Source organism: Penicillium coprophilum, assembly GCF_028826855.1.
Source record: "Penicillium coprophilum strain IBT 35676 chromosome Unknown utg000004l_segment0_segment0, whole genome shotgun sequence".
Classification (NCBI taxonomy): domain Eukaryota; kingdom Fungi; phylum Ascomycota; class Eurotiomycetes; order Eurotiales; family Aspergillaceae; genus Penicillium; species Penicillium coprophilum.
The window spans coordinates 3,206,636-3,230,951 of record NW_026622723.1 but is presented as its reverse complement, the minus strand read 5'-3'; the positions used below and the strand labels follow the sequence as shown (position 1 = coordinate 3,230,951).

The 24,316-nt window shown below is 48.5% G+C and overlaps 12 protein-coding genes across 12 annotated transcripts; 4 read left to right on the top strand and 8 right to left on the bottom strand.

Moving 5' to 3' along the window:
* Window positions 1–706: 706 nt before the first annotated feature.
* Window positions 707–2,179, bottom strand: N7500_005662 (SNG1 family protein; the record flags this gene model as incomplete). Its single annotated transcript, XM_056676806.1, has 3 exons — window positions 707–855; window positions 918–2,000; window positions 2,062–2,179. The coding sequence occupies 3 exons, from the start codon at window positions 2,177–2,179 to the stop codon at window positions 707–709; spliced, it is 1,350 nt and encodes a 449-aa protein (XP_056531806.1).
* Window positions 2,180–3,051: 872 nt separating this feature from the next.
* On the bottom strand, window positions 3,052–3,420 carry N7500_005661 (uncharacterized protein; the record flags this gene model as incomplete). Its single annotated transcript, XM_056676805.1, has 1 exon — window positions 3,052–3,420. The coding sequence occupies one exon, from the start codon at window positions 3,418–3,420 to the stop codon at window positions 3,052–3,054; it is 369 nt and encodes a 122-aa protein (XP_056531805.1).
* An 871-nt stretch (window positions 3,421–4,291) lies between these two features.
* Window positions 4,292–6,009, bottom strand: N7500_005660 (putative general amidase; the record flags this gene model as incomplete). The annotated part of the gene is made up of 3 exons (XM_056676804.1): window positions 4,292–4,407; window positions 4,457–4,541; window positions 4,594–6,009. The coding sequence occupies 3 exons, from the start codon at window positions 6,007–6,009 to the stop codon at window positions 4,292–4,294; spliced, it is 1,617 nt and encodes a 538-aa protein (XP_056531804.1).
* A 1,463-nt stretch (window positions 6,010–7,472) lies between these two features.
* N7500_005659 (PQ-loop repeat-containing protein) lies at window positions 7,473–8,471 on the top strand (the record flags this gene model as incomplete). The annotated part of the gene is made up of 5 exons (XM_056676803.1): window positions 7,473–7,517; window positions 7,566–7,583; window positions 7,639–7,842; window positions 7,898–8,171; window positions 8,227–8,471. 5 exons carry the CDS (start codon window positions 7,473–7,475, stop codon window positions 8,469–8,471), a joined length of 786 nt encoding a protein of 261 aa, XP_056531803.1.
* Window positions 8,472–9,013: 542 nt separating this feature from the next.
* N7500_005658 (uncharacterized protein) lies at window positions 9,014–10,091 on the bottom strand (the record flags this gene model as incomplete). The annotated part of the gene is made up of 3 exons (XM_056676802.1): window positions 9,014–9,161; window positions 9,241–9,708; window positions 9,769–10,091. 3 exons carry the CDS (start codon window positions 10,089–10,091, stop codon window positions 9,014–9,016), a joined length of 939 nt encoding a protein of 312 aa, XP_056531802.1.
* A 424-nt stretch (window positions 10,092–10,515) lies between these two features.
* On the bottom strand, window positions 10,516–11,103 carry N7500_005657 (aminoglycoside phosphotransferase family protein; the record flags this gene model as incomplete). Its single annotated transcript, XM_056676801.1, has 1 exon — window positions 10,516–11,103. One exon carries the CDS (start codon window positions 11,101–11,103, stop codon window positions 10,516–10,518), a length of 588 nt encoding a protein of 195 aa, XP_056531801.1.
* Window positions 11,104–11,672: 569 nt separating this feature from the next.
* N7500_005656 (putative ribosome associated DnaJ chaperone Zuotin) lies at window positions 11,673–13,120 on the bottom strand (the record flags this gene model as incomplete). The annotated part of the gene is made up of 3 exons (XM_056676800.1): window positions 11,673–12,716; window positions 12,768–12,908; window positions 12,968–13,120. 3 exons carry the CDS (start codon window positions 13,118–13,120, stop codon window positions 11,673–11,675), a joined length of 1,338 nt encoding a protein of 445 aa, XP_056531800.1.
* A 379-nt stretch (window positions 13,121–13,499) lies between these two features.
* N7500_005655 (LYR motif-containing protein) lies at window positions 13,500–13,989 on the top strand (the record flags this gene model as incomplete). Its single annotated transcript, XM_056676799.1, has 3 exons — window positions 13,500–13,575; window positions 13,639–13,815; window positions 13,895–13,989. The coding sequence occupies 3 exons, from the start codon at window positions 13,500–13,502 to the stop codon at window positions 13,987–13,989; spliced, it is 348 nt and encodes a 115-aa protein (XP_056531799.1).
* Window positions 13,990–14,316: 327 nt separating this feature from the next.
* On the bottom strand, window positions 14,317–15,523 carry slt11 (Pre-mRNA-splicing factor ECM2; the record flags this gene model as incomplete). The annotated part of the gene is made up of 2 exons (XM_056676798.1): window positions 14,317–15,330; window positions 15,386–15,523. 2 exons carry the CDS (start codon window positions 15,521–15,523, stop codon window positions 14,317–14,319), a joined length of 1,152 nt encoding a protein of 383 aa, XP_056531798.1.
* Window positions 15,524–16,027: 504 nt separating this feature from the next.
* On the top strand, window positions 16,028–17,278 carry erg6 (sterol 24-C-methyltransferase; the record flags this gene model as incomplete). The annotated part of the gene is made up of 3 exons (XM_056676797.1): window positions 16,028–16,231; window positions 16,291–16,325; window positions 16,384–17,278. The coding sequence occupies 3 exons, from the start codon at window positions 16,028–16,030 to the stop codon at window positions 17,276–17,278; spliced, it is 1,134 nt and encodes a 377-aa protein (XP_056531797.1).
* A 440-nt stretch (window positions 17,279–17,718) lies between these two features.
* On the bottom strand, window positions 17,719–19,761 carry N7500_005652 (ankyrin repeat domain-containing protein; the record flags this gene model as incomplete). Its single annotated transcript, XM_056676796.1, has 1 exon — window positions 17,719–19,761. The coding sequence occupies one exon, from the start codon at window positions 19,759–19,761 to the stop codon at window positions 17,719–17,721; it is 2,043 nt and encodes a 680-aa protein (XP_056531796.1).
* Window positions 19,762–21,869: 2,108 nt separating this feature from the next.
* N7500_005651 (putative acid phosphatase) lies at window positions 21,870–23,214 on the top strand (the record flags this gene model as incomplete). The annotated part of the gene is made up of 3 exons (XM_056676795.1): window positions 21,870–22,058; window positions 22,111–23,124; window positions 23,179–23,214. The coding sequence occupies 3 exons, from the start codon at window positions 21,870–21,872 to the stop codon at window positions 23,212–23,214; spliced, it is 1,239 nt and encodes a 412-aa protein (XP_056531795.1).
* Window positions 23,215–24,316: the final 1,102 nt, after the last annotated feature.

Below are 24,316 nucleotides of genomic sequence, written 5' to 3'. Positions count from 1 at the left end.
GTAGGTCGTCGGGAATATCTTCTTTCTGCGTTCCTTTTCCTAAGTTACTGATGCGACTTGCTCTATATTTCAATCTTTTTCGATTTTTTCTGGAGCAATATACAGCAGGGTTTACCCAGATCATGAATCAAAGTCCCGCCTTCCAATTGATATGTCAGGCTTCTGGTGGTGGGCAAGGTGATATCACTACTACATAATGTATATAGTATGGACTTGATGAAGTGATACAAGAGACATTCTGATCGGGTTCCAAGAACAAGGCAATCTGGGCAACTTTGTATCAACGGTAAAATTGTCTCCATAAAGCTATATAGATGGCTTCATAGCAGTAAATACGCTCTATCTTTGACAATCCATCAAACACTAGCAGAATAGTATATCCTATCTCTATTTTTATTCGGCTCTGCGAGCCTCTCCTAGAAGTATCAATGCACCCCATCTTGTGACCATATGGATTGCTCAATACGAAACACGAGGGTTTCAACAATCCTTGGCCATGGAGGCGTTGAGAGCGATATATATCCAACTCTTTGCCGAAGTAGGACCCTTTCACCGGGACACAATTAATAAAGCCATTCATGCATTTCGTTTATATACATAATTAGCCCATCTATTGTACATGACGCCTGGGCAGCCATCAAGGTTGCAAAATATCTAATAGTCAACTGACTCTCCCTGCCTACTCATTGCCTATTTTCTCCTTGCTTTACATCCCGTGCTTCATCTTCCACCGCATGACGAAGGCAGCAAATGGATAAAAGGCCAATGATACTGCAATCCAAATGAACAGAACAGCAAAGTCTAATCCTATCCGCGAATGGGTATCGAAAAGGATGGTTCGCATAGCTTCGACAACTGGAAAAGGAAGTTAGATCAACAGCAACAGAGCATCTTGACCACAGTGAAGAGAAACTTACTTCGGTGTAATGGCCATGCATACCCCCATCTATAGAAACCCGGGGCGAGATCGATGGCATAAAACCCTGTAGCAACATTCGTGATAACCCAAAAGATCAGGAAAAAGGCACTCCATGGGAACCCTAGAATCATGGCCATGTTCTCGCAGGGGAATCCCAAAGCAGCCATGCCAACCCAGTTCAGCATCCAAAACACGACAAATGAGCCACGACCATAAGCATTGGGATTACTTGCGGAGAGGACATCCGATTCACGGCCATTGTCAAATGTAATCTGAAAGGCCAGAGACACGAGAGAGTAGCACAGGGAAAGGAAGAAGTAAGCCGCGATGCTTGAGAGAACTCGCCAGATGAGCCAATGTGGCACCTTCAGCGGCGGATGGCCATCTGGTTTCATGAACAGGGCATGGACAGGCATAAGGAATGGGAAGTTGAAAAACGCAATGATAATCAGATAGATCAGACCGATTGTCACGGCCGGCGCAGCAACAGCCGGGGCGAAAGGACGTAGATCAACGGTCGTGAATCCAATGGCTGGGTTGATCGCCTGTGGGGGCACGGACGACAGGTTGCTGACGGACGAGGTCAGAGACCGGACCCAACGCGGACCAAACTCTGCTAGCACCATCTGCTGCAACACGGCTAGGTTAGGTAGGATATAATTGTAGTAGGATGCTTGATCGCGCGCGGAGATGATCACGGTCTCGATGGCACCGGTTGGATCGTAGGTTGTATTGCCATTAGAGACTGCATCCCGGAGCAGCGTTGTTGCGTTTGGATTGATTATCACAGCTGCATAGGCATGTTCATCGTATACGCCCTTGCGCACGGCCCAAGGGTCATAGTTGAAGTCGGCGGGGGATTTGATACTGTAGCCGAGGTGGAGACTGTCAGACTGCAGGATCCTGTTGGTGACATCGATGACTGCTGGACCGACTAAGACGTCGTTGGAGCGGTATGGATCAACTTGGCCGTCAAAATCGACGACCCATACCTTCAATGCTGGGTAGTTGGCCTCAGTGCGGTATTGGGAGCCCCAGAAGAGAGATAGCACACCGAATATGAAGACGCACAAAATCAACACTGGTCTCTGTCAGTTTCTATCGTGTTCTCTTACTCCCGATATTTTTGGATGTTTTCTTACAAGTGCGAGCCCACTGGTAGAATACCCGCCGTCGAACCTCCTTGAGGGATGGATCAAAGAATGATACAGCAGCCGGTGGGCTGGTGTCACCCTCCAATGACTCGGCTTTTACTGTCATGACTCAACAGCTTGCAGTAGATATCCATGTAAAGGAATTGCGGATGGGCTATATTAATACTTTGACAACTACACGCGAAAAGGTGCTCATCCGCTTGCGGCATTGTAGTTTTCCCTCGGAGTTTATCCATTCTTGGAAATTCTCTGCCTTAACTCCGAGCGGACGGACGAGATCTGATAATTTCTAGCGAATGAGAGTGACGCATGCACAGATTTGCATAGTTTGGTGTTCCCGGAGGATAAAGCTATAACCGCGCGTTAAATGTGAGAAGACTGAAGAAATTTTGTATATCCGTAAACGCGGTCTAACATTCCACAATATACACGTCAACCATGAACTTCGACATGTCCAAGGTGTTGGTCGTAATATGTTGAATGTATTGACCCCGGCGCGTCGCGCGGAAAATTATCCTTGATGTATCAGTTTACCCATCATTGCGCGTCCCTGTTTCATCCAGCTGATCCTGGTCAACTTGCATGGCCACGCATTCGCCGCTGTGGAGGTAGCGAGATACTGTGCGGATCCCTTGAAAGCTGAAACTCTTCTACTTTCATAATGCCCATGTAGCATGTATCATCGGCAAAGCCCGCTCGATACCAAGGCGCATAAACCAGCGATGGCCGTAGATTGAACTCCTGTCGAAGAGTGAGTACATAGCAGAAAAGAAGGGTGCTGGGTTTCCAAATTTGACGATCGTAAAACTCATTTCATTGAATCTAAGGGTATCATTAAAAATTCTATATAGATCTTTGTCCACCAAGCGATCCCAATCAATCTCCCGACTTTCAACAAATTGTCCATAGGATCTAGGAGCCCGCCGGGGGACCCTTACTGTATGAGACAGTGACTTTCGGAAGGAGGTTTGAAAATGTTCAGGCACAGGTGACTTGGTATGAACCGTAGCGGCGCCTTGGTCCAGCCATGCGGCAAATTTGAGTGGCATTGACTTGGCTGGCGATGTCGGAGAATTCGTTCTGATCGCACATGGTGTTGTCGAACAACTCGATGCGGCAGCCCTCGGCCACAGAATTCAGGGTGTAGGCAGAGGCAACGCTGTGGAGATTGGCGCGACAACCTGTGCTGCCAGATCCGACGTGAGGGTCACCAATAGTTCCATTGCATGAGGTTGACGGAAAAAGTGTGAAAGACCATTGAATGTCGCGGCCGACGAGAGGGAATGCGGAGGAGAAGTTGAAAAATAGAGATACGGCCAGGAGACAGAGGTGAAGAGTAGAGACCATAGTGTCTTGGGAACGTAGAGGGTGTATTCGGTGGAGAAGGACTGGAGAATAGAGGCGCACACAGGAGAGAAGAGGGCTGGTTCTTAAAGGTCTAGAAAGTAGAACTGACAGGGGAAGAGAGTCCACAATTTATTATGGATATGAGACCCGCCTCCAGGGGACCCTGGAAATTTAATGTAATCCCATGCCAAGCATTTACGCGTTATGCCCACGTTCGCACACTTCGGGTTCGGGCAAGCATAGTACGGAGTACGGAGCACAGCATACGGATCAAAATCTCTACTCAGGAATCCTTCCGTCTCCGTACAAAGACAATGTGGAAGCCCCTAACAACGGGTTTTCATTCCAGATGATGTCATCCCGGGTAGATGATCATTTAGTCCCATTTGGGTAAGTGGGAGGGGCTGGGATATCCATCTTACGCAGATGCATACGTACTCTTCCCGAAGAGACATATGCTGTAATCCGTACGGAGTAATTGCTTCGTGGGATTTCTATTTTTATCAAACTCCAACTCGATATGAAAGGTGGCTGAACATCACAGAAATAAAGAGGCATAAGTGGCAAAAGTGGCAATAACGATATCTTTGTGGGAAACAAACTTTTTTTTCTCCGATCGGCAGAGATATCCATGGTTCTACGCTCTAATCTTAACACTCAACCATGGAATCTTCAAAGATTTCTTCCAACTTGGGTTAGGATGAGTCCAGGGCTTATCTACATCATAATTTGAGTGCCTCCAAGTTTCTATTGTCTACGTCCCTACGAAACTACTACGGAGTATGAACAATTCCGATTTGAACTTTCTGAGTTTCCACACCAAAAAAGGATACTGCTATCCACTTATTGAGAGGTTCATCTCATTTCCACATCACTTGGCCAATATTTCTTCCACAATCAGCGCATGCTGCATCAGCACCTCATCCTTTTGTCTACGCCCGATAAGCTGCACATGGCAGGGCGCGTTCTCGACCTCTCTCGGGTGGTCTGAGTTCGGTCAGCATATATCATTAAATATATCCCAGAGATGTCTTACAAGGAGGATAATAATCCACATCGCGAACAAATTCGGCATCAGCGGCCATTTGGGACGAGCCATAAGGAATGACGCATGCGGGATACTAGTTTTCCAGTTAGTGTTCATGTTGGCAAGTGCCGCCAAAGGAAACATACGTCGACCAGGTTGGCAATGACTGTATACACTGGAACCCCGTAGGTGTCATGAGGCACTGCCGTGCTCTGGTATCCCGGTCCGATAATCACGTCCAGATGGTTGTCGAGGAACACCCGGCGCATTTTAGCCATGATCTCTGCTCGGGAGGTGTTCAAGGCAAATAAATCCCGCAAATTCGGCTCCTCTCCCTTTCCATCGAGGTCGTATGTAAATCGGAGAGACGGGATCGCCGGCTCGCCAGACTTACGAATATGCTGCAACGCTGTCTGGTCCGGGTCGATGCGAAAGAATCGGAATGCTAGATCTGCCGCGGCTCCCAAGAAGTCAATCTGGCTAGATAGATCCACGATGCGATGGCCTGCATTTCCTAGCTTCTCGATTGCCCTTCTAAGTGTACGCTGCATGTTGGGGTGCAATGGTGACTGAAGATCTTCAGGCAAGATGCCGATTGTGAGCTGCGTGGGTGGCTTCACCGGCTGGATCCAAGGAAATCCCAGAGCCGTATCGTCCATATTATCGGATGGTGCATTGAAAACCACTCGGAGAAGCATCTCTGCGTCGCGAACTGAGTGACAAAGTGGCCCTGCGCTTGGAGCTATCCCAGTCATCCCTGATCTTCCAGCACTCGTTTGTCCGGCATATGGAACACGGCCGACACTAGGCTTGAACCCCACGGTACCACAACATAGGGCTGGGATGCGAATGGACCCAGCAATGTCAGTGCCAATTCCTAGGATAGATCCACGCATGGCCACCAAAGCTCCCTCGCCTCCACTGCTGCCACCGGCTGTGAGATTATCTCGGTGTGGGTTGAGCACCCGACCAAAGACATTATTGTGCGAGTCTGCTGTCATCATTGTCTGGGGCACATTGGTCTTCACGTATAGCACTGCCCCTGCTTCCAACAGAATGTCCACCAAGACTGAGTTTTGGGTTACGGGCTCGCGGTCCAAGAAAGAGACAAACCCGAGCGAAGTCGGTACTCCCTTGATGTTGAAGGTCTCCTTCAGACTAATTGGGATACCGTGAAGCGGGCCAACGGGGTCTCCAGTAGCCTTGATATGCGCATCCAGCTCTTCAGCTCTAATGAGAGCTTCTGAGAACATAGTTTCGGTTAAGCAGCAAGTCAACTGCTGCGCAATGGCGGCACGCTTGCAGAAAGCAGCGGTCACCTCGACGGCACTAAGCTCTTGCGCAGCGAGCTTGTCTCGTAGAGATGTTGCGTCGATAATCTCCGTAATTGCGAGCTCTTCCTTGCTGAGGATGCCGCACTTCGAGGGCACGTCGATAATTTCCAGCTCGTTTTTATCAACTTGCTGTAGGATCTCTGCTGACAGTCGCCATCTTGTGGGCATTTTGGCGTCTACCTCGGCCCGTTTGGTGGCACACTTATCTTCCCAGGATAGATTGGTCATTTTGCTAGCTCTCAAGAAAGACTTGTTCAGAGTCAAAGGGTAAACAAGCGGATAGAGATAAAATATTGGAGAAGAAGAGATGCCGAAGATGGTTGAGAAGTGGAAGTGAGATGAGAGATAGAAGACCTCGGAAAAGATAAATGCGGGGAGAGATCAGATGCGGAGAGAGATGAGGTGTGGGAGAATCTATTCTGAGTTTGGTGGGGCAAACAGGCAAATACGCAAGCTGGGAAGTCGGGATTCAAATACTCAACTTGATACTGGCCTATATCCTCATCTTTATACATCGTGCTCTAGTGGGGAGGGCAGAGGGGTAGGCCAATCAAGTACATTTGCGCCGACAAAGTACAAACGTAGGATTCACCCGGCACACACACACGGCAGTTGCATCTGCCCTTGTACCATGTTGGATTTCTATTGAAATCATATAAAAGGGCACTAGACACCAGGCACAGATCATCCAGGTCCAGCCAGAAGCGATCATACCTACATGATGTCTAATTGACTATCGATTTATACATCAATGGTTTGGCAGAGCGTTGATACATGTCAAATCTTAAACTTTTACAACAGGGCTATCACTCGCAATATTTAAAAGTCTGGTGTTCATCGGGAAAGATCATTGCTGGCAAAGCCATGATGTTAACGGGGCGGGATATCCCTTTGAATAGGGACTTTTACATGACAATGTATGCAATGATTTTGACGAAGCGAAAGATAAATCCAGCATTCTCCCATATTCTATATTTCCACACACACTATTAATCTTTGCCTATATATTCTTCATGGCCAAACATCTGCCTTCATAAAACCGAACACACCCAATCAGCGGTAATTGCGCCCTATCGAGTGTGGAGCTTGACTCGGATTTGCTATTCCAATCTCCATATCCGCCACCTCAGATGTCAATAATATTGAGAGATCTAGGAGAGAAACATATCAACCCAACGCTATTTCCACCTCTCTGGTCATTCTCATCCTACGCGCACGGGCACCACTATGACTTACAGAGGACCCAAAAAAAGAAGAGACTTCTCTAGGGAATATTACCAGCAACGTCTCCCTGAAGAGTCTCAATGGGTACCCAGGCAAGTAAGTTCTATCGTTCTTCCAGTGCCTAGGCTCTGCTAATTCCTCCCTTTTTGCACAAACAAACACGAGCAAGTATCTGTTTGTAGTATAGGGCTGCTACATACTTGTTCTGGCAGTTGATCTTATCTTCCTTCCAAGGCGCAGCATATGTTGTGTATATGAGCAACAGTGTTATTCTTATAGCCAAAATTTGCCAGTCATTTATAGAACTTGGGAAGAGACACAATTTGAACCATGGATCGTCGTAGCACAGTTCATGAATGTTTATCCAATGAGAAGCGGGGAGCTGGCCCCACCTTCACGTGTCCCAGACATATTATTATCTGATGCTCTCAGTCTCTTTTCCCTTCCAATGACAATCCCCATTAGAAATGAACAATCGAGTCGCAGAGAATGTTCTTGGTACTCTGGGTGCAGTAAGTTTTGTTTTTGGATTAGTAGACCAAACTAATTGTTCTTTCTAGGTTTGCTGGTCCATTCAAGTATGCGGTTGTGTATGCCAAATAGCTTTGAGTCCACGCTAATACCTTTGTACAGCTCGTTCCTCAAATAATCATCAATTACAGAAGAAATGACACTGAAGGGCTGCAAGGGTCAATGATGCTCTTATGGGCCGTCGCGGGGGTTCCTCTCGGGGTGTACAACATTGTGGAAGAATTCAATATTGCCTTAAGGATTCAGCCACAGATTCTAACTACACTCAGCCTCCTTACCTGGGCACAATGTCTATACTATGGAAAGGTAATCATCTCTCTTATTACCCAAGGTGATCCTCGTAATGCTCACTCAGATTCAGAAATACCAAATCATGAAATGCTGTGTCGCGGTCACTTCACTTCTGCTGCTGCTGGGTGGTATTGAAGCTGGACTCATATTTGCCTTGCAAACTGCAAAAAAGCGTGGGCTGGAATGGCCTCTTATCCTGATGGCCGTTCTTAGTGCATGTTTACTTGCAGCGGGAGTACTGAGACATTACTGGGATATTTATGTCCATCGGACTGTTCGAGGAATCAGCTTCATATTTGTTGGAATTGATGCTGCTGGGGACTTGTTTTCACTCGTCTCTGTTCGTAAGTCAGCTTCATATTCAAAGATAGAGATTGCCAATGGCTAATATGCAAGCAGTGTTTGGATCGACTATTAATGTCCTTGGTATAATAATTTATGGAACTGAATTGACACTTTGGGTGGGCATATTTATTTGCGGCGGTGTGTTCAACCTCCGGCCCTGGATAAAAAAGCGCTTTGAGCGGCGAAATGGCAATCATCAGGACCCGGTGTCTCTGCATCCAATGCCCTCGTCGACTTCTGTATTCAGAACCGCGTCTGGTTCTCAAGTGACAGAAAGGAGGCCATGGCAGAGTTCCTAAAGAATCAATGATACATTACTCGAATAATTCGACATCAAACAGCCTTTATTCTTCTCTGCCGTGATAACCACCTTCGTCTGATGTGGAGTAGTTCCACATTTATCAAATGCCCCAAATGGTATAATTTTGCAGAACTCGAAGTATAAGATTAGGCTGAGTCACACAAGTGGAGTTTGATAGAGGTGGATGGAGCTGAAAATTATGGAGACTGGGACACGCGGCTGTCAGATTCAGCTTTAACTTTATCTAACGAATGCGGCTTAAAAGAGCTCCGCCGCATCCCGGACCCGCTCGCTTTCTCGGGATACATCTATGGATGTTCCATCTCTGATGAGATTCCACAACAGCTTGTTTGCAGAATATAGACTTATATGTACTTTAAGATTTTGTGACGTTGAATTCTCTTCGTTTCTCATGTAGCTGTGCTATGCTATGAATACTCGAAGTCAAATCTCAGTCTTTCCTACTTCTCTTTGTCCCCTTAATCTATGTCTGTCCCTCCCGGATGGCTGGACAAGATAGCTGGATAGCAGTGTGTCTAGCTACAGCTTCGCCTTGCTAGCTTTTGGACGTCTGCCGGTATCAACGTCAGACCACCAAGGAAAGCTGGGCGGTGCATCATCCTCAAGGGTTGCATTGAACTTCGGCTTGCGTTTCTCGAAGAATGCTTTGATGCCTTCGTTTGAGTCTCTATAGCTAGGTCAGCATCTCTTCTTGACATATAGAGTTATACAAGAAGGCTTGAAGAAACAAGGTGGAGACAGCATACTTTCCACTAAACATATGGTACAGAACCGCCGAATCAACCAGATGAGTCTCTTCAGCACTCCCTGGATTCCGCCACATGAGTTCTCGCGAAAGATATGACGCCATGGGGCTAACACTCTCTGCAACTTCCGTAGCAAGCTCCAATGCGCGCGTGACTACCTGAGTTGAATCAGGGTATGTCTCCTGGAACAACGTCCCGAAGTGTGGCGATGTAGCTGAGAAGGTGCCTCCAGTTGTGAGCAAGTAAAGAGCATTCGAGTAACCAATCAAACGCGGAAGGAAGAATGAAGAGCTTGATTCCATCGTCAGACCCCGTCGCGGGAAGACAAATCCGTACTTGGATTTCTGGCAACCAATGCGGATGGCGGCTGGTAGACACATTGTCATACCCAGCCCGACGGCGGAGCCCTGCATGGCCGCTATAGTAGGCTTACGGCAGCGGTGGATGGCCAAGGCGAGACGGCCGCCGCTAGCAATGGTATCAGCGAAAAGGGTATTTAGGCTACGTACAGAAGCGTCTTTATCTTACCTGTCGCGGTGGTCCTTGTTTCTCTCCTTCTCCATTCCACTAAATCCTCGCTCAAGATCTGCACCTGCACAGAACATCTTACCAGCACCGGTAAGTACCACGACTTTTACTCGTTCGTCAACATCAAACATAGGGTATATCTTCTCAAACACATGCATCATATCTAGAGTAAATGCATTATGCTTTTCGGGTCGGTTCAGCGTCACCACAACAACGGGGGTAGCTTCAGGAGCCCCAGCCGGGTGGTGGGAGACTTTGACATCGGTCAACGGAAGAGTCTCGTAAGACTTGGGAATCTCGATACTGTCTGGGTCGAAAATCATGGTGGTCACTAGGAATCAAATAAACTCCAGTTGAGCTCACCATTTGCGGGGATATGTTGGTAACTTATATTCAAATCCACGCCTCGGCTGTCAAGTAGACTTGATCACTCATCATGAATTCTAGAAGGGTTGGGCCGCGGTTGACATATTTGTTGCATGGGGGTGGGATTACATTATCTCGGGACATTTTGAAAGCTAGGAGTAACATGCGTCCTCGGGGGTTGAAGCGTGGATCACTGGCCCCATTCTCGATGTACATATAGGCTGAAGTAGTATCACCACAATCCGCGTTCGCACCTTCTTTCCAGATGATGCTTATTTTCAACACGAGAGTGTGGAAATCCGGATGTGGATTCACAAGCGAAGAAAATGATACGATGCCTCTCAGAATGAACTCCAGCTAAATAGACATATCGTATTCAATTCACCGTGTCATATTTCTAGCAAATGCCACAGCCATATACTCTGTTGCATGATCCGGTGGGAAGATAGCTGATAAATAGGGAGTCCAGCCGGGGATATCATTGCAAAAGGTATACGCTCTAACAGTTTCACACCATTCAGGATGCCAGCCTACAAGCTCCCAATCCAATACTGCAGTGACGTGGCCATGGTCATCAACCAGGATGTTTCTCGGTGCCAGATCACCGTGCGTGAAGACCATGTGCTCCTCCGGCCGTCTAGTGGCCGTATAATCCACCAAGAGATCCGGGACTGAGGTCGTCAGTCTCGAAAATAGGTACTCGTCCAGGTCGATTGGGCATCGTGTATATATACTTTTATGACTGAAACACTCCAGCTGTGCATGCTTCAGGCCTCGCAGTTGCTGTATATAACCATGCAGTTCCTGCGCAACAGACATCTTTTGTGTTGGATTCATGCTGGACCAGGCATCTTGCAGCGTCCGGCCTTCGATATAGTCCATTAAGATAGACTTAACGCCACCATCATGATCTTGAGTTCCGTGAACATGGGGAATCGGGATGGTCGTGTTTTCGGCGATATAGCGCATATTCTCGGTTTCAAGGTCTATATTTTGGGAGGATCCATATTTAAGCAATCTGTCTTTGTGGACTCGTAGGATTTTCCGGATATTGGGTTCTTGTGGCTCTGAATACCTCCACTCGTTAACGTGATGGAATTATCCGGTACCACTTTTAGGCATACTGACCCTGGCCAGAGACATCCATTGCGTCCCCAAAGAACGCCGCTTTGAGACCCCTCGATGGGAACATGAGCCTAGAAACAGATTATCAGAAAGTGAGGCATCCGTTCTTCGATCCGTGACCAATCACGTGGCTGGGAGTGTTCAAACATGCAGTTGGCTGAATGCAGTAGTAATCTTGGAAGTTGGACCTGGTCTCTGGTCTCACAGCCAATAGTTCTGTGCGCTGGGGAGTGCGGATTTGGAGGACTATATGGAGCAGGACAAAAGTCACGAAAAATGAACACTACAACGCGTTTGGATAAGAGCACCATGTATTTTTCTACTCTATGTGGCGTGAATAGTCATGATCAGGAAAGCCCAGGTACATAGGCTACCCCTCATCTACCTAGTAGACAAGAATATTTGAAAGATATTTAAACGAAGACCTTGGCCTCACCGGCCTTCAGCTTGCCAGCGTCAACAAGGCGCTTAGCCTCGCCAGACCAAGTAGTCTTCACAGCAGCGCCATCGGTACCGGCGATGGTGAGTTTCTCAGCCAGAGCGGCGAGCTCATCAACGTCGATCTTGCCCATGATGAGATCGACGTCGCTGAGGACACCGTCAACCTCAGCGGCAGTAGGCTCCCCAGCGGCGAAGTAGTTGACATCCTTAACGGATCCCTTGAGAATACGCTTGTTCTTCTTCGAAGCGTTCTTAGCGGCCTCCTTGGCCTTCTTGTTCTTCTCACGGTCAGCCTTGGCGGCCTCCTCGGCGGCCTTCTTGCGCTGCTCCTCAGCAGCCTTTGCGTTCTCCTTCTCCTCCTTGAGACGGCGCATCTCCTCCTCCTTGGCGAGGCGCTTAGCGTCCTTGCCAGCACGAGCCTGCTGGCGGAACTTCTTAATACGCTCGTCGGAGGCGAGACACTCGTCGACAAGCTCACGCAGACGGACGGTGTCCTCAGTCTTGCGCTTGCGGCGGGCGTTGGCGTTCTTCTTCTCGACATGACGCTTCTGGTCACGGCTCTCTCCATCATCAGGCACATCCTCGTCGAGGTACTCGAAAGTCCTCCAGCTGTCAACGTTGTACCAGAAGTTGTAGAAAGTCTCGACGTGCTCCTGGGTGCTGTTCTCGTCTCCAAGTGTGGGCACAGGCTGCTTGTTGGAGAAGCGACCCTCGGCGACAAAGACGGGGCCCCAAGCCTTGTAGAACTTGCTACCGGTGAGCTTCTTGGTGGGAGGCTCAACGTCAGCGTTCTCATCGACGGAATCGAACTGGCGACGACGAGTGGGGTCCAGAAGCAGATCGGTGGCCTTCTGGATACACTTGAAGAAGCTGTCATTCTCGTCGCTCTTACCCTGAGCGGCCTTCTTGTCAGGGTGGTGACGCAGGACCTTCTTACGGTGAGCCCGCTTGATCTGCTCGGGGGTTGCGCGCCAGCGGTACTTCTTCAAGCCCAAAACGGCGTAGTGATCCTGGCCCTGCTATGAGTTAGAACCTGGCCAACCAGGATAAATCTTTGAATTACTGACCTTCCAGTCCTTGGCCTCACGGGCAAGCATCATAGGGTCCTCATCCTCAGAGATATCGTCATCCTCCTCGGTCTCAGTCTTCTTGACGTTGTTCTGGGCCTGGAGGCGCTCATCCTCGGAGAAAGTGCGGTTGTGACGAGACTAAAAGTTTGTTAATTTCGAGAGAGCGAAACAAAATTGAGTTCGTTTGTAGGACTTACTCGGCGAGCGTGAGCCAGGAAGTGCGGGCCAACGGGCTCCACGTTGCGCTTGGTGGCACCGGACAGAGCGCCGACAATCTTGAAATCCTTCTCGCCAGCCCAGCCCTGAGGCAAGGTAGGGAGGGAAATGTTAACAACTTGAGCAGCAGCCATTGTATAATGGTATTGGTGATGATACCAAGTTGTGTGTGGAGAGTGTTGGGTCCCGCGATGGAATTTTTTGCATACCGTTTTTTCTGCCCCAATTATCCGCCCCTCCGGCCAATCATGGGTCATCCGTTTTGGAGTTTCAAGGCTGGCGATGGCACCAGGCCTTGCTCCTTCTGTTGACTTGGATATTCAAATTTTCTGGTTTGGTCGATCTACAATCTTGGTGATCACTTCTATTACGGATTGACAGTCACCAATAACTTCATCCCCAGCTCCTTATCCGTGCCAATCATCCGCAGCAACAATTTGCAACCTGTGCTTCTCGACTTATTCCTATATTTAATCACCTCTATACTTCTCTGTGAAATTCCTGCTTTTCATCATGGCCACCTCCACTGCCGCTGCCGCTAAGAGCGCCTATCGCCAACTTCTCCGGTCCACCCGGATTGTTTTTCACAGTTCGTTTGACAAACATAACCGCCACCGAGGCCTTGTTTCCCTCATACTGACACCGGTTACAGACGATCTCCCGGTCCTCACCGCTGCGCGCCAGGAAGCGCGCCAGAACTTTGAGAAAAACCGTCGCCCAGCCGTCGATACTGGAATGCAGATCAATCATGCGATCGAGGTTGCGAACATCCTGCGCCACAACATCGTCCAGGGCTCGAGGGAGCAAGGAGATGAAAATGCCAAGTGGGGTATGTGCAATTCTAATTCGTAGACTTGTACTACTAGTACCCGTACAAACTGTTCACTAACGAGCCATTGTATTTACAGAACTCAATATCCACGATCAGATCGAACGCGGTGATAATGACTCTATCAAAGTCGGCGAAAAGGACGTCAAGATTCACAAGGCTTGCTCGTCATGATGGTTTCTTTCCCCTGCCCTGATGCTCAGTTGAATCTGAGCCCACTCTCCGAGTCCATTCAACGTCAACAAACGATACTGGAAAGTCGAAACCAGTCTGCAAGCCTTTGCCAAAGCAACGGCATATGGCACGGTAAATAAGCTACGACAGTGACCGGACATGTATTATAAGATACCCGACTCTTTTATTCATTGGCGTCTTCGGGGTATTTTCGATTGAAGTACATAGATCTGCATAGAATAACCCAATCCTTGATAACGCCCGCTCCGAATTCTAACTTACATGCAACCTCGATTTGATTTAATGGTATCTCTGCGCAAGCTCTGTTCAATCGCCATTCATGCTGGCGTACTGGACCTCACCCGATCCGGGCGGCGGTGCGACAACATGAGGCTGAGCTTTCTCCTGGCCAGCACCCTCGCCTGCAGAGGTAATGGCTTGTCGGTCCGCTTGCTTGCCTTTGCCAACCGATCCCACAGTCTGGCGACCCTCACGAGCATTTTGCATTCTCTCTTCACGGTCCAGATTATCTAGTGGCTTCGGTTTCCCCCAACGGACACGCAGAGGGCAACCCTGAATGATAGCCTTGCCCTGACAGTGGTTTGCAGCGGTTTCAGCGTCTGCACGGTTGATGTAGTTGATGAAAGCACAGTGGGAGCGGTGGGAGCAAATAAGCGACCGGAGCTGGCCGAATTCGCTGAAAAATGTGCGGAGCGTATGCTCGGGAAGATCGTCTTCCACGCCTGTAATAAACAAGGAAGTGACGTTGGGATCCGCTGGGGGAAGAATATCTGCAGCTGAGGGCGGCAGCTGGGTGGTACTGGGGAACGGACGGCCACCACGGCCACCACCTCGTCCACCACGGCCTGGAAGACGGTTTCCGACGCGGCTTTCACTAGTACGGACCGGCCCGGGGCCATTTCCATAGCGGCTGTTTGTTCGCGGTTGATCTGACGCCGTACTTTCCTCTCCTTTGTCGTCCTCGGCAGGTGCTTCGATTCTTCTGGGCTTGCGGTAATATGGTTCACTGTTTGCAAGGCGTCGCAAAAGCTCGCGAGCCTTGTCGTCTGTCTTTTCGTATGCTTCAATGGCACCACGTCCCTCTTCGATTTCCTTCTCGTTGTTCTGCGCGTAGTACTCGCGATTGATAGAGCTTTCCGGTCCTGGGGCAACCATTTTGAGGGCAGCATCACGGACGGCGAGAGGGAGACCGAACGACAAATCTAGCATGCAACATTGACAGCAGTTCTTCAGGCGCGCGCATGTGAGGCAGATGATGGATCGCTTTTGGCGGGAAGTACGATCGGCCTTCCAACGGAAGATAGTGAATGGGCGCGTGCACTAAGTAGTTAGTATGTGGGTATGGACAAGCTTGGAGGGAGCAAGGAACACTTACAATCTTGCATTCTGCACCATGATCTTCCTTGATCATTTGGACATAAGGATTTTCGGGAAGACAATTCTCACAGACGGAGGGAAAGTCTGTTGACTCCCAGCCGGATCGGTTCAAATCATGTTTAATTTGGGGAGGCATGTCGGAGAGTAGGTCAATCCGAGAGATGAGAGAGCTTCCCAAGGTTGGATTATCAAGATCGATAGAAGTGGCGTGTGGCGTAGTGTGGCTGCCAGATCACGTGGATGCCTCAGGTCACCTTTTTGTCCCACCGGGTGGTGGAGTGTCCGACTCAGCCACAGTCCGGAACTTTGGAGTCCCGTGAGGACAGCAGAGTGTGGCCACTCCCCCAAACGATAATATTGGCCCCCTCCAGGCACACTAAAGGTCTAGTCGCTCGGAGATTCCCCCCTGATTGGCTCTCCACTTCAGATTGTCAAAAAGTTGCTTGGGATTCGACTCTCTTATTTATTTCCCCTTTCTCCTATGTTGTACTTCTCCAATTCATTCCCTTTGCCCTCTTGATTCGCTTCTCTGGTATTTACAGTGGTTTACCTTGTTTTCTCTTAGAAAATCTTGGAAATTGACACTTTTTTTGCCTCCCTTTGCCATCTACCCCTTTTAATCTTTGCGACTTTCTTCACCATGGCTCCCTCTGCATTGGAACGTGAGGACAAGGCGCGTGATGCCGCCTTTAACAAGGCTTTGCACGGCCAGTCTGCCAAGGCGCAAGGTGGTCTCTCTGCCATGCGCGGGAAGGACGCCGCCGCTCAGAAGGCCGCCATCGACGAGTACTTCAAGCACTGGGACAACAAAAGTGCCGCTAATGAGACATCGGAAATCCGTGAGGTATGGCAATGTGTATCGAAGAGATTTGGTTCGTGTCGCTAATAATTTGCGCGTGACAGGCCCGCAAGGCTGAATATGCTACCTTGACCCGACAGTACGTGCAGAAATAACCCCATTGATCGACGCTTTTCATACTGATGATTCTCTTGCAGCTACTACAACTTGGCCACCGACTTCTACGAGTATGGATGGGGCTCCTCGTTCCATTTCTGCCGCTTCGCCTACGGTGAGCCTTTCCACCAGGCCATTGCCCGCCACGAGCACTACCTTGCCCTCCAGGCTGGTATCACTGAGGACATGAAGGTTCTGGATGTTGGTTGTGGTGTCGGTGGTCCTGCTCGCGAGATGGTCAAGTTCACCGGTGCTCATGTCACCGGTCTAAACAACAACGACTACCAGATCGACCGCGCCACTCACTACGCGCACAAGCAGGGTCTCTCGGACAAGATGGCCTTTGTCAAGGGCGACTTCATGCAGATGAACTTCCCCGACAACAGCTTCGATGCCGTGTATGCCATTGAAGCCACCGTCCACGCCCCTGAGCTTGTCGGTGTTTACAGCGAGATCTTCCGTGTCCTGAAGCCTGGCGGTACCTTCGCTGTGTACGAGTGGCTCATGACTGACGATTACAACAACGACGATGCTGAGCACCGTCGTATTCGCCTCGGTATCGAGCAGGGTGACGGTATCTCTAACATGGTCCGTATCTCTGAAGGTCTCGAAGCCATGAAGAACGCTGGCTTTGTACTGAAGCATCACGAGGATCTCGCTGCTCGTCCCGACCCCATTCCGTGGTACTACCCGCTGGCGGGCTCCTTCAAGCACATGGGCTCGGCCTGGGATTTCTTCACCATCGCTCGTATGACCTGGTGGGGCCGTGGCATTGCCCACCGCTTTGTCGGTGCCGGCGAGTCCATCGGTCTTTTCCCCAAGGGTTCTCAGAAGACCGCCGACAGCTTGGCCTTGGCTGCTGACTGCCTGGTTGAAGGTGCCCAGAAGAACCTCTTCACCCCCATGTACCTCATGGTTGGCAAGAAGCCTGAGTAACTCCAGAGCAACAACGGTGTTAGTGGTTTTTCTGTGTAAAAAAAATATTACCCCCGGCGTGCACGTCCTTTCCTGGTGTCCGTCTTGTTTCATTTGATCTTCTTTCTTCACGTTACCCTCCACATGTCACCACGGGATGTTTCTTGACTCAAACCTGACCCAATGTCGGTCGAGAAAGCGAGCCGCGAGCCGCTGTTCTTAATCGATGGTGTCGTTAATTTTTTTTTCTCTTCTCTTGTTCCTTTTACCTGTCAAGATAGCAATGTAATAGTCATTGAGTCAAGAATAACGAGCAAACAAATGGTATTGTTTTATGTGAATTTTGTCTTTATACTGCCAGAACTAAATATTGTACATGTCTTTAAATGCCCAGGTGATCCCTTTGGATTACTAGTCGATTCCGCAAAAGCAAACTGTTTGAACAATCTATCCTCTTCATGTTACAAATATCCCGAAACCGGAGGAACAATCTTCGGCGTGCGTCCATCGGTGTAAACATCCGTGTCATATAATTCCCTGGCACCATACGCACATAGCAACTCAACCATAGCTGCACGACTTGGAGAAGGACACCAAGAAGCCCACCACAACATCGAATTCGATGAATAGCGTGAAGTCCCCCCAATCTTGATATTCGGGTTTGCTCCACGACGAAGCAGTAACTCTGCCACATCCATGTTACTTTGCCAGACAGCCAGGTGAAGAGGCGTCTCCCCCATCACAGACTCATTCACATCTAGGCCCGTGGCAATCATCTTCCCAATGAACGAACAATTCATAGATCTTGTTGCATGGACCAGTGAAGTCTCCTTCCTCCAATATGACACAAGAGGATCTGCACCATGGTCAAGCAAAAGCTCAGCCACCCGATAATTCTTGAGCCTCATGGCCTTCGCCAGAGGCGATAGCGGTTTCCTCGAGCGGTGGGTTTTCGAGCCGTCAAAATTGCGCCCATAGTCGTTAGGATTGGCACCGCAGTCAAGAAGCATTTTTATCGTATCGTATTGGCAGTGTGATATAGCCCAGAACAAGATTGACTGGTTTCGCGATGCTAGTTTCGGATTTGCCCCGTTCTCAAGAAGCAACCGCACAACATCATGCCTACTAAATGGCGTACTCCGTAGCCGAACAGCAAGCCAGAGAGGAGTTATCCCAAACTCCGGATCGACGTAATTGGGATTGGCACCATTCTTCAGCAATAATGACACAATCTCGTTACTAGGAGACGGCGTGGCCCGTCTTGAATAGCTTGCATTTGACACGGGAATCCCAAATCCGGTGACAGCGAGACATAGCGGTGTTTGGATAACTCTGGATCGAGTCCCACGTGCTTCAGTATCGGCACCTTCTTCCAGGAGCACCTTCATAATTCCCTTGAGCCGAAGTAGACTTGCAATATAAAGCGGCGTCTGATTCTGCGAGTTCTCCACATTGATGTCAGCGCCTAGCTCTAACAACCTTTTTATTTCCTCGGGTGCTCGTGCTTCTATTACGGCAAGACAGAGCGGCGTGTTGCCCCCGTGAAATCTTGTGTCAATATGGACACCCAGTCGAACCATCTCTTCAAATAAGGGTAAACAACCTGTAGCAGTCCCTAGGTAAAGAAGCATAGGACCGTACTTCTTCATGGTCTTTGGATCTTGCAGTGTCATAGTCAGCTTAGGAATATCGGAGACTAGAGACCTAGCGGGCTTGACTCCACAGTTACAGAAACCAGTTCTCTCAACGATACCACTGCGGCTGAGCAAAAACAGGGCACATTCTATATGACCATTTGCCACTGTCGCAGGCACAATCAGCGCTACTCTGTGTATGTATTGTTTGCAAGTGAGGTTATCATACTCCTCCATAGCAAGAGTGTAATCAACACACGGTATATGACCACCCTCGGCAGCCAGCCGGAGAGTGGCTTTGCGCCCTGGTTCGCCGTCATTCAGCATGTTTGCGAAATTGGTTTCCCACAAGATTTGTGGACGGAGACCTCTTCCTACAAGGTCTTTCATCATATCCAAATGGCCATTCGTTGCGGCCTGGCCGAGAAGGTGCACATTACAGCAATCGTGGATACAGCCCCGATGGAGATCAGCGCCATATTGAAGAAGTGTGTTGGTCATAGAGACGTGGCCCCCCTGAACTGCCCAGCAAAGTGGAGAATGAAAGACTTGACAGTTGTGTGTTGGAAACCTCAAATCATTCGTTATCTTCGACGAGTCTACTGCCAGAGACTTGTGAACCACAGTATCATAGCCGTGGAAGGCGCCGAACGCCAATGATGTTTGGCCGCAATGTTGTGCATTGAACTTGTACAGCCGTGTTTCAAACTTGTCATAGAACCATTTGTTCGTCTGTGAAAGCGCATTCAAATCTTTTTGTGTTGCAATGGAAGCGTCAGTGTTCTCGGGCTCCGTTCTGGTGACTTGGGAGAAGAGGCAGTCGATTATCAGCAGCACAATCTCGACAGGTAGATCTAGAAGTGAGATCATATTGTCAAATGAATAGGGGTGTATTGGCTCGTAGGAGAATTTTGCGTTGAGCACACGAGAGCTCCAAGTTGTTGACTGACTGATCACTTTCGAGCTGAACTGGGGCTGGAGCTTAGGCACCCACAGCCCTACATAGGTAGTGAGTATGCAGATCCTTACCCAATGTGATATATCACTTTCGTGGAAGGCATAGAGTATCAAGTATCTGGGTATGAATTTGGGGCTACTTCAACCCTTGTGAAATGGAAGTGCTACAATAGCAGATGCGAAAGAGGGGTAATGTATGTGGCATGTTGAGAGAGCGGCTGCATGATTACTGGGGTCGGTGCGTGAACTCATACAATAACAAGAGTAGGCGGCTGCTTATACGGCCATATGATGTCTTACAGGTTTTTCCAGAGGTCTTTTCAGCAGGAATTTTAGATATCTTCTAAGGTCGCCTTTCCATTCTTAGAGGTAGACTTCGGAAAAAGGCGGAAAAAGCATTCCTTGTGCAAGCGACTTTTCTATGGTGAAGAATATCAGCTCCATGTGAGGCAGTTTCTACTCCGTAAGGAATACTTTATTCAGAATTAAAGGTTCGCCGGAATATCTAACCTAATAGAGCTATGAGAGAGGAGAAGGACTGGAAGATTCCTCACTAATAAGGTTGACTAACTAGCTAGCTAGTTGACTACTTGGTTAGTTGACTATGTGAGGCCTTGCAGCCTGACAAACCAGACACAACCCAGGTGACCGCTACAACAGACCAAACCTCTGCAAAGCCTACAAATAGGCCGGGATCCTGGGCCCAAAGCCCAATCAACGGTGGACTGTGGGCCCAGCTCCGGAGTCGGCTGCACGGGTTGAACGCAAAAACTACAACATAGTGCAATGTAAATGTACCTTTTCTACGCGATACGCATACAAAATGTACTTTAAAATATTTGTATATATCTCGATCATTTTGTTTAATTATAGGAAAGATAATTTGATATTAAGAACCTACTTACTTACTTAAGTTCAAAAATATAGAATTGATCTCTGGATACCTTTGTTGTTATATAAAAGTAGAAAAATGAAGAACCGCTATCGGAAGTGTGATATATAGTTCTAGAGGCTATTCGAAACCACAATTTTATTTTCATTTAATTTCTATAATACTACAACAACTAGGCTTTGTTATTTGTATTCTATGTCTATTCGACAAAAAAATAACGATGTGGGCGCGAAGTGTATATATCTTTCGAAGTACCTTTTGTATGTGTGTCCCAAAGAAAAGTACTTTTTGCATTCAAACCTCCTGCCGTACGTATCTTTTCAGACGGGACAGCCCTTGATTGGGTTGCTTCGCTTTGTTTCCTCCAATATAACGATGGAAACCCTTCACAAGGGAGAAAATAGGAAGAGCTGTTTCTAAAGAACTGGTGTTGTCTTAGCTAGTGTATGAACGTACATATATGTGTAGCCATTTTACTAGATTACTATGGGCTTGGTTCTTCTAGATAAGAACACAGGGGTTTTGAATAAAGAGCCCTGGAGGCCAACTCGGATTACGAAAGGGGAGAAGAAAGAAGAAGTGGGGGGATTATCCCTGGAGGAATTATAAAGCAACCCCAAACAGTCCAAGCCCATCTTGGGAGTTGCAAACAAAGCAAAACGATTAAATGTAATATGTCATATAACCGGAGATATGAGGCTTCTCAAAATGAGCCAAGAAAAGGTAAGCATAAGCTACCAAAAGCTTTTATGAGATATGAGATAACATATGGTGGATGTGGGTAAAAACAATGGAAGTGTATGGGGTCAGCTGCTTGGTCCAGTGACTCGGGGCACGGACAATAACAGGTACACCCGGTCCACTATCCAACATCCAATGAAGCCGCCTGTATTTCTACTCTAATTCAAGGCTCATTCCAAGCCTTGACCCTTTAGGACAAGCTTGGAAATGCAGCCAGTCAGTTAGCCCTGCATCGATCACAACGTGGTATCGACTAATGCCGCGTAACATGGGATCCTTCCAGCCGATGAGGGGAATGTCATGCCTCCAAGGCTCGGAGTATTAAGATCGCCTGTCTTCCGGCCGATCTTCTCTGCTTTTCTTATCGCTACCTACTGTGATCCCAGACATGTTCGCACAAACTCTGCTTGCCTTTGTCGGGGCCCTGGCCCTGGCTGCGGCCAAGACTACCACTGAAAAGAACCCAACTCAGGCTGAGATCGATGCAGCACGTGCTACAGTATTGCCTTACTCTCCTGTATCAAATGTAAAAGGGTTGGCTTTTGATCGCTTCGTGAACATCTGGTTCGAGAACACAGTGGGTTTTACCATTGGAGAAAGAAAGATAACCGCATGCTCACCCTTGGCAGGACTTCGATACCACTGCTTCAGACAAGAATATGGCCAAGCTGGCTAAGGAAGGTATACTCCTCACCAACTATTTTGCAGTCACTCACCCCTCGGAACCCAACTACTGCGCTTCTGCCGGGGGTGACACCTTCGGTATGGACAATGATGACTTCATACGGATCCCAGCAAATGTCTCCACTATTGCTGATTTGTTTGACACCAAGCACATCGCTTGGGGTGAGTACCAAGAGGATATGCCCTATGCCGGCTACCAGGGTATGCGGTATCCCCTCAGCGGTCCGAACCAGTACGTGCGTAAGCACAACCCGCTGGTTTTGTATGACTCGGTTACCAACGACGCCGTGCGCCCGCGTCAAATCAAGAATTTTACCACTTTTTACGAGGACCTGGCACACCACAGCCTTCCCCAACACATGTTCATCACGCCGAACATGACCAACGACGCCCACGATACCAATATCACTGTGGCTGGCGACTGGGTCGCTCGTTTCCTGCCTCCCCTGCTGAAGAACGAGCACTTTACCAAGGACAGCCTGGTGCTGCTCACCTTTGACGAGGCGGGCAACTACTCCTACCCAAACCGAGTCTTCAGCTTCCTGGTTGGTGGTGCTATCCCGAAGCACCTGAAGGGCACCACCGACGACACTTTCTACACGCATTATTCAATTATTGCCTCCCTGTCTGCTAACTGGGGTCTACCATCGCTTGGCCGCTGGGATTGTGGTGCCAACTTGCTGAAGTTGGTCGCTGAGAAGACTGGCTATGTCAATTGGGAAGTTGACACCAGCAATGCCTATATTAATCAGACCTACCCTGGTCCTCTGGCTGTCGAGAACTTTTTCTCTCAGTGGCCTGTTCCTGCCACTAAGGGCAAGTGCTCTGCTGGCCATGGTATTGCTGCGGTGGTGAAGAAGACCTATCACGGTCTTCACCCTACCTACGACTATAACAGCCCTGTGCCGTATGACGCGGCCAGTGGGAATAACGTCGGCATCAAGTATCACCGTACTCTGGTATGAACTCATTGCTCTTCTCTCCTGTGGTGATCTAATGCTAATCATTCATAGAAGCATGGTAAGGAGGAGTCAGGAATTACTGGGTAGACCAATGCTGTATATATGTGGTGCACTGCAATTGCCTTGTCAGATGTGAACGTACATATTTGTCCTTGTCTGCAAAAACTTGATTGAATGCTGTGTTCTACGACGTTGCCAGAGTTTTCTGATTTTGCTGCAAACCATTGCGGATGCGCCGGATGATCCAGACTTGATCCACACAGACTGCATATGGTGATGAGTATCCCCAGTTTTCTGCTACCCCGCGAAACATATATATCTCCACAATCAAACTACATATTGCTCCACCGACGCTGCACAGATTTTTCGCAAGATGGAATGTGCCGATGAATCAGAATTTATACATACAATAGTCTCGTGCACAAAGTATGCTTTTCTCGCCTTTTCCTGTCGCCTACCGCAGTGATCTTGAAGATATCTAAAATAAAATGAGAAGCCGGTTGAGAAGACTGCTGATAAAACCACTTCAGAGCCCTGTAAGAAAGGAATCATCAGCCTGTATAAACAGCCGTCTCGTCTTGTGAATCGTCAATGAAGTTAGTGCGTTCGTTTCGCGTAGAAGTAATTTAGCTGCTTTATGAGCTCTGATTTTTCCTTTTGCCTCTCCGATATCTTTCTGTTTGGGGCTGGGGTATGCAGGTCCAGCGCAGCCGACATGAAACAGAACATTTTACGCTATGAAATGGTCTCGCTTTTTTATTGTCTTTAGCGTTAAGATAATATGCAGACTGAGACACACATAGAGAGGGCGGGACGTTTTGTTTAGATGCCAAAACGGTTCCTTCTCTAGGTGTTACCGATCCAAGAATTGGCACGTTAAAATACTTCCCTATTATCCAAGATTGATTTCAGCACTTTCCCTACAACCCATAGTTACAAATATTGCTGCTATACCCCGAGCTACAGCATACTCTGATTGACCGGTCTAAGTTCACATCCGCTAGAGCTGAGCGGAGATCGATATTCTACCAGCAAATCAGCGGTAATGGGACTCAATTTCAAATGATCATCCTAGATCATAAGGAAGCCTTGCGGAGAGTTCAGCCTTGCATGGAATCTTGCTTCGGGGCTTTTTAAGGTGATCAAAGAACTCGAGGGGATAGGGACGCCAAGACCATGGAAGCGCCAC